We start from the raw sequence: 12,034 nt of genomic DNA on the forward strand, positions 1-12,034 counted from the left end.
CTGGAAAGCAAGATTGTTTGCTTTTTCTTTTTTCCCCTTCCACCCTTTCTTAGAATAAAATCTGTTGGATGTTGTCATGTGATGGTAAAAACTATTGAAAGTAAGAACATCATTGATCCAGATAAAACCTAGAGTTTATTGCCTGCCTATCCAGTGTGCTGCCCACTGAGGCAAGAAAATGAAGGCTACATAGCGAGTTCAAGGCCAGCCACGCTGCTGTGTAGTAGACTTTGTCACCTGACAGCCCCTTTTCAGCCCACCTAAAAGTTTGCTATATAGATTTTAGTGTTTGTGTTGTAACATTTTTCTAGTAGCCATTTTTGTTTTGTTTTAAGACAGAGTCTTTCTATGTAGTTCTGGTTGTCCTAGAACATTCTGTGTAGATCAGGCTGTTCTCAAACTCAGAGAGATCTACCTGCCTGTGCCTCCTGAGTGCTGGAATAAAAGTCATTATCTGTCTCTAAAAGGGATTTTAAAGAAGTCAGTAGACAATTGATGTCATAAACATAACTGGTCTGTTGTATTCTATTTTTAAAGCAGGGCCAAGATTTTCTCCTTCACTCATCACTTGGGGGTCCCCAGCCTGAGACCAGTGGTGCTGGGAGGCTGGCCCTAGGCACACAGACCATGACCTCATCAGGGCTAGGCACTACGCCCTCAGATGCTTGTTCATGTGAGGCCTGCAGTGAACGCAGGTATGTATTGTGTTGTGCCACTTATGCTAGGGGCATGGGGTATGTAAGAATATGTTGTGCTTGTCTGGGACATGGGTTCTCTTGACAAATAATATCTGTTTGACATATCCTCAAGAGTAGGACATGACTTTTTCTATTATGAGGGGAAAAAACTATATACAGAAAGACAAAATTATTGCCCTTGAGAGACTAAACACTAGTAAGCTGGGCCATATAAAGAGCAAAATGGGAGAACTCTTAGAATTTAAAGAAAGGTCAACTCTTGTTTCATGTTGTAATCCCAGCACTTGACAGGCAGAGCCATCTACCTATAAGTTCCATTGTAGTCAGGGATATATAGCAAGACTTTATCTCAAGAAAAAGAATATTAATTTGAAAAGAAAAATGAGCCTAAGGTGAGCATAAAAAATGCTGGAATGTATGGAAGAGGCGCTTGTGATGGAAGGTGTTAGGAGTTGAAGGAAGAGGCTAGGAGTTGGTAGCAAAAGGCTATACCCCTGGCCTGGAACAAGGCACCAAAGGGTAGAAAGCAAGGGCTCTGTTTGTCATAAGGGGTCCGAGTATGGAGTTGAGGAGTAGTGCCTGGTGGGAAGTTAGGTAGACTACCTTCCTTAACTCTGCTGGTTCCTATGTTGTCACAGAGACATCTCAGCAGAGACAGACCGGGAACCGCAGCAACTGCAGAACTATTGGTCAGAAGTACGCTACATGGTCCGATGCATATACCGCCAGGCAGGGACCCCGCTGGCAGAAGATCAGGACCAGTCTCTGGTTCCCGACAAAGAGGGAGTGAAGGAGCTCGTGGATAGGTACAGGTTGCCCTTTCCTATAACAGCCCCATGTAATCCCTGCCCTCACTACTGTTCATGGAGCCTCAGTGCTTGTCCTAAGTAAAGCTCAGCTGGACTTTTGAGCTCTTGGTGCAGCTCAGGTCTTCAGCAGATAACTGACAAACAAGAGACTTCTGGGTAAAAAGTTGCAGGTCCTTCCCTTCCCTTCCCTTCCCTTCCCTTCCCTTCCCTTCCCTTCCCTTCCCTTCCCTTCCCTTCCTTCTTTCCTACCACCTTCTACCTTCCTTCCTTTCTTCCTTTCTTCCTTTTTTTTACCCTTTCTTTCTGTGTTTGTTTTTGAAACGGTTTCTTTGTGTAGCCCTGGCTGTCCTGGAATTTACTTTATAGTCAACTTCTGCCTCAGAGTGCTGGAATTAAAGGGATATGCCACTGTCTGGCTGGGTTCTCCTGTTTCTACGTTGAAATGTTTTTGCCATGTATTAAGACATATGGCATGTGCCATATATTAGCACAACCAAGATGCCAGAGTTCTTGCTATGCCAGGTGCTACTGGATATTTTTATAAGCACTTTTGCATTTGTAACTCAGGGGGAAAGGCAGAGTGCTCCTGTCCACTGAAGTACTCTGAGATTGAGCAGCTTGTGAAGGCACCTGCTCCATGAGTGGAAAGCAGCTGTTACCACAGCGAGTGCTTTCTACCCAGCATCTGTTCTTCAGCAGGCTTCCTGTGCCCAGTGACTGACAGAAAGTGAGGTGGGCATCACTTCTGCTTTTTCTTACAACTTAAGTGTGCTGTCTTTTTCTCTTTTTGAAATGTTCCAAATGAAAACAACAAATCTTTCATGGATCAGTTCTAATTTTTCATTTTTTTCTCATGTTACATACTTTGGCATCTTATGAAGTAATATTTGCTATAGATTATGCCAAAGAAGCAGGGGCATTGATTTACAAAGCATTGTGTTCCAGATTTGACCTGTGACCTACTTAGTGTTATATGAAACAGATCCAGGTAGTAAGTGCCTTTTTTAAGGAGAGATTTTTTAGTTAGTGACACATGAAACCCATGACATCTCAGATTCTTCATGGTACATCTGTGATGCTTTAGAACACTGTCAGCACCAGTTTTATCCAGGTGGAGCAGCACCTATCAACAGCAATATCAACCTGTGAATGATTAAGTGATGAACTACTTGCATTGTCTTTTTCACATAAATCTGTTTGCCTGGGCTAGAGAGAGATTGCTCAATGATTAGACCAATGATTAGAAGCACTGGCTCCCCTTGCAGAGGATTTGCTCACAGCTGTCTATAACTGCAGGTTCAGGGATCCAACACCCTTTTTTGGAGGCACCAGGCATACATGTGGTACTTATATATATGCAAGCAGAACGCACATACTCAAAAAATTACAAATTAAAAAATCCCTTTTTTAAGAGTTTGTGTTTGTTATATGCACATGAGTATGCGGTTGTATATGTGTTCGGAAAGGCCAGGGTATCTTCCTCTTTCGCTCTCCTCCTGATTTCCTTGAGATAGGACTTTTCACTGAGCTGATGTACTTGTTGAGGTCTGGTCTTTTGTTAATCTATTGTAATGTTAAGTGTGGGCCCCCAAGACCTGGTTTTCCCAGAGATGAGAGAGTCTCTACATACACCTTGGCCCCAAGTTATTTGTGATTGGTAAATAAAGATGTCAACAGCCAATAACTGGGCAGAAGAGACATAAGTGGGTTTAGATTTTTCTCGGCTTGAGGATCAGAGGAGGACCACAAGAAAAAAAAGTACGAAAAAAAAAGAAAAAAGATAAAAAAGAGAAGCCACCATGGATTAGGTGTCAAGAAAATGTAGCCCCGAGGGCTGGCCAATTGGAGTTAAGAATAGTCCAGATAAAACAAAACATAATAAATAATATTTTGGGGATCTAATAGTATAGAGGGTAGGCAGCTGCCCAACGTTTATATTGTTTAAGACTTACTATAAGTATGAAGGTTATATATGGTTTTTATCTGAAAACTAAATGGTCTAAGACAGGGTAGAAAGCCCAGGTCAAGATTAAATATTTCTACAACATCTACTGTTTGGCATTCAAGCTTTGGATGGCCACTCCTTTTCAGCTAGGCTGGATGCCAGTGAGTTTTCAGAAAACACTTGTTTTCTGTGTTGGGGTGATAGACATGCTCAGGGCTGTTGGGCATTTACAAGGGTACTAGGGGTTTAAATTCAGGTGCTTGCAAAGCAAGTGATCTTACTCACTGAGCCTTCTCAGCTCTCTAGTGTTCTTGTGAGTTCAATTGTCCCATGCTCATTTGAATTTTATATCACTGTCCTTAAACATATAGAACACATTCTGCTTAAAATTGTTGCTAGACTTAGAGATATATACCTGTAATCCCAGCATAGAGAAACTAAGGCAGGAGGTTAGTCTGTGCATTATAGCAAATTCAAGCCTACATAAGCCACATAGTAAAAGCTATCTCCTAAAACCAAAGGCTAGGGATAGCTCAGTGTAGAGCTCTTGGGTAGTATGTTAGCTCAGTGTAGAGCTCTTGGGTAGTATGTAAAAAGCCCTGGGTTTGATCTCTAGTAATGGGGGGAAACTCAGTAAATTTTAATGTTACAAAAATTAATATATCTTTTTGAAATGTAGCAGCCAAGTTACCAGTCCTTCCTGTTTGTTTTCTCTAAGCACATTGTAGACTTGGCTTTACGTATTTATTACCGTGCACATTGTACACAAGGCTTTACATACTATTTTGCAGATTGTATATAGATAACTACTTTCTATATGACTTTGTACATTTTACCTTGATTCTTATCATTTACAATTTAAGTGATATGTAACTTTAGAAAGGGAACAGGAGGGAATGGAGAGATGGCTTACAGTTGAGACTGCTTGCTGCTGTTATAGAGGGCCTGGGTTTGTTTTTCAAAACCTATTCCAGTTATGGTAGTTCATAAATGCCTGTAACTCACATTTCCAGGGAGATACAATGTCCTTTTTTGGTCTCCAGGAATGTACATGGTGCACTTAAATTCAGGTACACGTACATGCACATATTAAAAATAATACATATTTTTATTTATTTATTTTGTTTGTTTGTTTTTGAAACAAGATTTCACTGTATAATTGGCTAGGCTGGAACTTGCTATGTAAACCAGGCTTGCATCCAACTCACAGTGATTTTTCCTACCTTGAGTACTGGGAGTGAAAATGATCCACAACACTGGGCTAATTCATTCTCATTCTCTCTCTCTCTCTCTCTCTCTCTCTCTCTCTCTCTCTCTCTCTCTCTCTCTCTTCTCTCTCTCCTCTCTCTCCTCTCTCTCCTCTCTCTCCCCCACCTCTCTCCCCCTTTCTTCCTTTCTTTATTTCTTTTCTTTTTTAATAGAAGAGGTAACATCTATCCTCTTTTCTTAAAATTTAATGTGGTAGCCAAAAGATGGAAGAATCTGTTATGTAAAACTTAGAGCTTAATGCATTCTACACTTGGTTTGTAACAGCCACTGATGTCAGCTGGTTTTTCATAGTGACACATTCCAGTGCATGTTTTGATTATTGCTTCAGTGTCTTTATGCTTCCATCTAGAACAGTGGTTCTCAACTTTTCTAATGCTGTGACCCTTTAAAGAATTCCTCATGTTGTTGTAATGATCCCCAATCATAAACTATTGCTACTTCACAATTGTAATTTAGCTACATGAATCATTGTAAATATCTGTGTTCTGTGATGGTCTTAGGTGACCCCATGTGAAAGGATCACTTAACTCCTCCCCTCCCAAAATGGTCTCTCCTACAGGTTGAGAACTTCTGATCTAGAGGCATCTCAGAAATGTACCTTTTAAAGAAGTGGCAACTTAAATCATAGTAATGCCATACTATAGAGCAAGTTTTAAAAACTGGATCATCTTCATGCATGAACCTATAGTGCAGCATCAGGAGGCTGAGGAAGAAAGTTATCTTTCTCAGGATGGTAACTTTTATAGTTTCTCAAAATTGGTATGTTAATTACATTGTGGATAGTTGCAGGGATACAGTTACCCTGCTTTTAAGCATTTCATTGTATTTTATGCATTTCATCGCTTTGTTGATAATTTAAAAATGGGATAACCTGTATCTAACACTTTTTCTAATTGTGAAAATGACACAGGCTCATTTGTATGATGCAGATGAGTTTCTAGAAAGAAGGAAGGTGAACTTGACCCCAGCCCTCCAGTCAGGTATCACCTCTGCTGGGATTGGGGCTTTTCACTTTCTAATTCACTCATTGGGTTAGCACCTGGGGTTGACTTTCAGGCACAGTAAAAGGGGATGCCTTTTACCTCTTGGTTGTGAGTTACAATACTTTTTTCAGAGATGGGCTGAGATCTTTTCTCATGGACTGTAGGCATGGAGCAGAGGTTGTATAAACAGTGCAGTCCCAGGAAGCATTTGGGTCATGTCAGTGTCTCTGAGTTACCTGGCATCAAATGCTCTAGGTGCACAAGTTCCTTATCAGTGACTCCCATAGGTTGTCACAAGGAAGACAATGGACTGTCAGGAAAATTGTTTGTCAACTGACATGTGTGGACAGATCATGGCTGAATGATGACTCTTTCGTTGTCTCTATAGGCTCTGTGAGCGGGACCCCTATCAGCTCTACCAGCGGTTGGAGCAACAAGCCCGGGAATATGTGCTAGAAATGAAGGTCCGTCTGCTCCGGCAGCTGTCTGCTGCAGCAAAGGCCAAGGCACCATCTGGCTTGCAGGGCCCACCACAGGCACACCACTTTGTCTCCCTACTCCTGGAGGAGTATGGTGCCCTTTGCCAGGCTGCACGATCCATCAGTACCTTTCTTGGCACTCTGGTGAGAGACCATATCCACTTTTTTCCTGGTTGTTGAGGTGAACATAAGAACAAAAGCATGTGCTAGGGGAGATACATGTGGCTAGGGGATTGATCATATGGTTAAGTTCTACTTGTACAATCACAGACTCCTTTCCACACAAGGTGGGGTAGGATTAATGTTAGTTTACTGGATTTTGCTGGCAGGTAGAAGCATTTAGAGAATTAATGTCCAGGAGCCATAGGATGGAAGTCTGTTTGGGAAGACCTGAGCACTAGGAAGTTAGCCACTAACATACGGAGGTGAGGACAGTGTTGCGTTGTGAGGGGAATCTAAGAAGTTTTTGGTGTCTTGGGTTGGTGTTGATATGCTGCCGGTGACTGGTGTTGCAGTTGATGAAAGGCATAGCCAAAGGCCTCTTGCTTAGATTTCTTCATGTGTACCTAGCAGCACATTTCGGGAAAGGGTAGCTGCCTTGCCCTGTCTTTACACTGTTCTCACAGTTCTTCTAGGGACCTGAGTGAATTTCTGACCACTCCATTCCTGGGTGGACAGAGGCATTGTATGGAAATACAGTCATTGCAGTTGGAAGCAGACCAGGATCCCCAGGAATAACAATATAAACTCCCTCCCTATGTTGCCTCTTCTATTCTGTCAAGTGTGGTCCCCAACCCCACCCTCACAGTCTGCAAGTCTTCACCATTATGTTATCTGATTATTAAGTGATACTTAATACTTTAAAAAATTTTTTTAAAGGAATATATATACACACACACACACACACACACACACACACACACACACACACACACACATATATATATATATGATGAATACACTGTAGCTGTCTTTAGACATACCAGAATAGGGCATCAGATCCTATTACAGATAGTTGTGAGCCACCATGTGGTTGCTGGGAATTGAACTCAGCACCTCTGGAAGAGCAGTCAGTGCTCTTAATCACTGAGCCATCTCTCCAGTCCCGACACTTAATACTTAAGTGGGTGGGTTTTGTTGCTTTCTTAGTGGTAGCTATGTTTTGAAAAATGCAGAAATCATTGGTTATTTATTAGGTTCTGATGTTAATGGACTAACGTTAACTCCAGAAAAGTTTACATAATACTATTTGGCAATACACTGCAACATCCCTAAACAGTCCAGTTTTCCTTCCTCAATCTGCCACCATACCAGGTAATTACTTCCAGTAAGAGGAGTATCAGACACATGGTTAGGGAAAATTGGCTGAAGTGACTAAGGGATGTGAAGTCCCAGGTAGTTGTAGTTGACCTCTACACCCCTTTGTAGCCCTCCTCCTCCACCTCAGCTTGGGACTTGGCCAATTTTAGACTTAGTTTTAGGGCTGCTGTTCCATCTCTCTGGAGAGTACCAGTCTAGGTTGTTAAAAAACGCATACTCCAGAAAGTGCTGTTGATGTCTAACCATCCTCACTCAGATGACTCCACCTTACAGAATTAGCAGAGTTTTACTTGAAAGCTCAGTGATAGAATGATAACCTACTATGTTCAGAACCCTGGGTTCTATCACTACCCCCTCAAAGTAAAGTTTTAAGTAAGCCATGCTTAACAGTATTTTTTATTTACAAACTTTTATACATTTATACATACACACATATATTTATACATACAAACATACATTTATAAATACAATTGGGAAATAGTCACACATCAAAATTAACCAGTTCTAAAGTCTATGCATCTCAGTATACTTCTATATAGTTAGAATAGCCATTCAAAATAGAAGTTGTATAGCCGTACATTTGATTTTTACACTTTTACTCACTATCAAATAGATTTTTATGCATTTACCCACCATATAAACTGAAAAATTCATGTCAAAGTTAAAACTAAAGAAAAAAAAAAATCTTTTACAACTGGTGCTCATTACCTGCCTGCATTCATTACTGTCTTATCCCTAATAGCCTTTCTTGTTTTCTTTCAGTCATGTTGTGCTTTTACCATGTGCACAGTTGTTTACATATGTACATATAGTATTGGCTAGATTCTGCATATGGGAGAAAACATGCTGCTTCTTTATTTCTGAGATTTTGTGACCTTACTTAATATGTATTCTGAGTACATCCATTTTCCTGCAAATAGTTACTTTTTTCCCCCAGAGCTAAATACTATATGATCTTGTGTGTGTGTGTATGTGTGTGTATGTGTGTGTGTAATTTTCATTGTCCATTCATTTGTTGGTGGACAACTAGGTTGATTCTAATTTTTTGCTGTAGTGAATTAAGCAATAATAAACATGGGCGTGCAAACATCTTTTTTTCCTTAAGATAGATAGATTTATTTATTTATTTATTTATTTTATGTGAGTAAACTGTAGCTGTCTTCAGACACACCAGAAGAGGGCATCAGATCTCATTACAGATGGTGGTGAGCCACCATGTGGTTACTGGGAATTGAATTTAGGACCTCTGGAAGAGCAGTCAGTGGTCTCTCTCTTAACTGCTGAGCCATCTCTCCAGCCCCTCCATGCAGATATTTTTATGGTAGGGTATGTAGTTCTCTGGGTATATGTTCAGGAGTTAAATAATAATTAACTTATAATATAGAAATATTTTCATGTGGTTTGAACCCGGTTAAACTTGAACAAAATGCAGATGTAAGAATATTACTTTTGATTATGCATGGCATAGGTTACATAGTCTGCTGTTTTTGTTCTTTAGGGAACAGGTAAGTTTAGGAAATCATATAATAGAAGATAAAATTTTTTCAAAGAAGGCACAAAAGGGAAAAATACCTAGTGGTCAAAACTTGGTTGAAAATTGGAACCCTGAGAACATGTGTGCTCAAATCAACATTGGTCCCAAGGATTCCTCCTGGTCCTGGTATGGAATAAAGTCTCAGTTTAGTTCAGGATAGAGTCAGCTTGAAGTGTAGGGCCCGTAAGTGACTGCAACCTGAGCACTGGAAGGAGAGTAGGAGCTGTTTATCATGACCCTTGATTTTTGTGATGCATCAGAAAACCTGGAAGTTACTTTGCAGTGGTCCAAGCTGTGCATAGGTAACATCTCCCCTCAAATGAGAAGTTTACCAGTTTCTTTGTTTTGAAATTTAAATTTTTTTTTTTTTATGTTTTGAAGTTTAATTTTTTTAAAAATGTGTTTGCTGTTTTGCTATATGTATGTCTGTGAACCAACTTCATGTCTGGTTCCATTCAGACCAGACTAGGAGAGAGGCCCTAGACCCCTGTAAACAGAGTTACAGATTGTTGTGAGATGCCATGTGGATGCTAAAATTCAAACTCAGGTCCTCTGGAAGAGCAGCCAGTGCTGATTACTGCTGAGCCATCTCTCTAGCCTAATTTGTTTGTGTGTGTTTGTTTGTTTGTTTGTTTGTTTTAAAATCACAAAAGATTGAAGGCAACACAACTGACAATAAGCAGAGACTATAGTTGAACACTGAAGATAGTGAATTTTCAGGCTATAAAGTAACTGGTTTCTATGTCTAAGGAGATAAAATGTGTTTAAATTCATAGTCAAGGTTAAGATGATGGGAAAGGATCATCTCAGTTTGTGGCAAAATAAACTCAGAAACACATAATCTCTCCTACCCCTCCCCCCCCATACCTTCAATTCCAGTACTCCAGTACTTAGTATGCAGAGGCTGGAGGATCTTCAGTTAGTGGCCAATGTAGGTACACAGCGAAGCTTTACCTCAAAACAAAAAAGGGTCTGAGTATGTAGATCAGTGTAATGGGCTTATGCTGCATGTTCAAAGCCTAGTGTTAAACTTTGGTAGTGCAAAAGCAAAGAGAAGGGAGACAAAAAGTTTAATAGACAAACAGTAAAAGACTGAAAAGAAAATTGGTAAATTAGAGAAAAGTAATGGAATCCTGAGCTCTGTAGTATGTGCCCCAGAAAGACAAAGAGGTGGGACACATCAGAAGAGTCAGAGAGCAGTGATGCACAGTCGGGGACTGCTCTGCCAAATGTTGGAACCTGCACTGCCAAAAGCTTGGGGGCCAAAATTGTTAGAGCCCGCACTGCCCCAAGCTTTGGGGGCTAAATTGTCCCGGCTTGTACTGCTGCTCCGGTCCGCGGGTCAGGGTTCTGCAAGAGAAAGAGTGAGGGTGGATGCAAAGAATGGGGACCAGACAGTGTGATTCAGTCCCGTTTATTCTCAAGTCTCTCTTCTTCTCTCTCTTTCGAAGTCCCTTGTTCCTAGCCCAAGTTCCAAGTCTCCAGTTCCTATGGCTCAAGATGGCTGTAAGAGGATAGCCGCCTTCTGTTGGCTCCCCACAATGCACCAGAGTGACATTGCTGGGGCCTTGCAGGCTGCTGTCTGTAGTGCTTGCAGAGCTTGTTCATGTTCCTTAGGAAAATAAAAGCTCTTGCCTTGTCTGAGTGTCTCCAGTGGAGAATATATCTGCAGCTATCTGAAGGAGCTTTCACAGAGACAGTCAAGAAGAATATTGTCCTGACTCAAATACAGTTTTCTTTTTAAAAATGTTTTATATATTTGTATATGCATACTTCTGGAAGAGGACAAATTGTATAAGCTGATTCTTGCCATGTGGGTTCCAGAAATTGTGCTTAGTTCACCAGGTTACTATGAAGCACCTTGACCAAATGAGCCATATCTCCAGTCTTGGGTTTTGTTTTTTCTTTCTGTCGTTTTTAAATCTCTGAATCCACCTGCCACCCATGTCTAGGTTGGGGTTGGGTAGGCCTTACTTAGAAGGCAGTGAGTTAGTAACCCATATTTCATGTTAGTGATCTGGTTTGGTGTGTTTTGACACAGGCAGGGAGCAGTGACTCTTCAGAAGCAGAATGTTCTAGGCTTGTGTAGAAGAAGGCAGGACATTGGGGCCGGGGGTGTGGGGTGTGGGGGTTATTGTTCTGGAAAGTTTCATAGTTTCATCCACTCACTACCTCTTCTGTTGTCATTGTTTTTGTTTTTTTAAACTAGGAAAACGAACATTTGAAAAAGTTCCAGGTTACATGGGAACTGCATAACAAACATCTGTTTGAAAATCTGGTCTTTTCAGAGCCACTTCTCCAGAGCAACCTGCCAGCACTGGTGTCTCAGATCAGGTATTTTGTCTTGACTTAGATTCTCTATTGCTGTAATTTTGTGTACGTACATATGGCTATAGACCACCACACATGGAAGTCCTTTAAGGAAAAATAACAGGACATAGGGAAAAAGACAGTGGACAGAAACCTAAGATATAATACAACTAAACATTTGTTTAGTTATAATTTATTATATGTATATGAATGTTTTGCTTGCTTGCATGCATGTCTGTGTATCACATGCTACAGTGCCTAGGGAGGCCAGAAGAGGGCATTGGCTCCCCTGGTTACAGGTGGTTCTAAGCCACCATGTTGGTGTTGGAACCAAAATTGCATCCTCTGAAAGAACAACCAGTGCTGTTTATTGCTGAGTTGTTTTTTCAGCTCCCAGTTGAAATTTCATTTACTTACTCATTTATTTATTTATTTATTTACTTATTCATTCATTCATTCATTCATTCATTCATTTAATATATTCACCATTGCTTTCTTCGGACACACATCAGACCCCATTGCAGATGGTCGTGAGCCACCAATGTGGTTGCTGAGACTTCGGGTATGGGGAGCCGACAGAAGGCGAATATCTTCCTTGTAGCCATCTTGAGCCATATACCCTGAAAAGAGACTTGATTACATTAGCCTACAACAGCTGAGCACACTCTGATAACATCTTGCTTTAGA

At 40.8% G+C, this 12,034-nt stretch overlaps 1 protein-coding gene across 3 annotated transcripts in view; it reads left to right on the plus strand.

The window, feature by feature from the left end:
* Fam193a (family with sequence similarity 193 member A) overlaps window positions 1–12,034 on the plus strand; it is a 128,030-nt gene that overhangs the window by 56,524 nt on the left and 59,472 nt on the right. For 2 of the 3 annotated variants that reach the window (XR_013111800.1, XM_034508351.2), the window contains exons 3-6: window positions 538–695; window positions 1,337–1,504; window positions 6,093–6,327; window positions 11,247–11,371. Coding sequence is in view for 2 of the 3 variants with exons in the window: in XM_034508351.2 (XP_034364242.1) it covers window positions 538–695; window positions 1,337–1,504; window positions 6,093–6,327; window positions 11,247–11,371 (686 nt within the window). In the remaining variant the exon portion in view is untranslated. The remainder of the gene's footprint in view (window positions 1–537; window positions 696–1,336; window positions 1,505–6,092; window positions 6,328–11,246; window positions 11,372–12,034) is intronic. The other variant, XM_034508352.2, reaches the window with a different exon arrangement.

The sequence above is a fragment of the Arvicanthis niloticus genome, chromosome 7 (genome assembly GCF_011762505.2).
Source record: "Arvicanthis niloticus isolate mArvNil1 chromosome 7, mArvNil1.pat.X, whole genome shotgun sequence".
Classification (NCBI taxonomy): Eukaryota; Metazoa; Chordata; class Mammalia; order Rodentia; family Muridae; genus Arvicanthis; species Arvicanthis niloticus.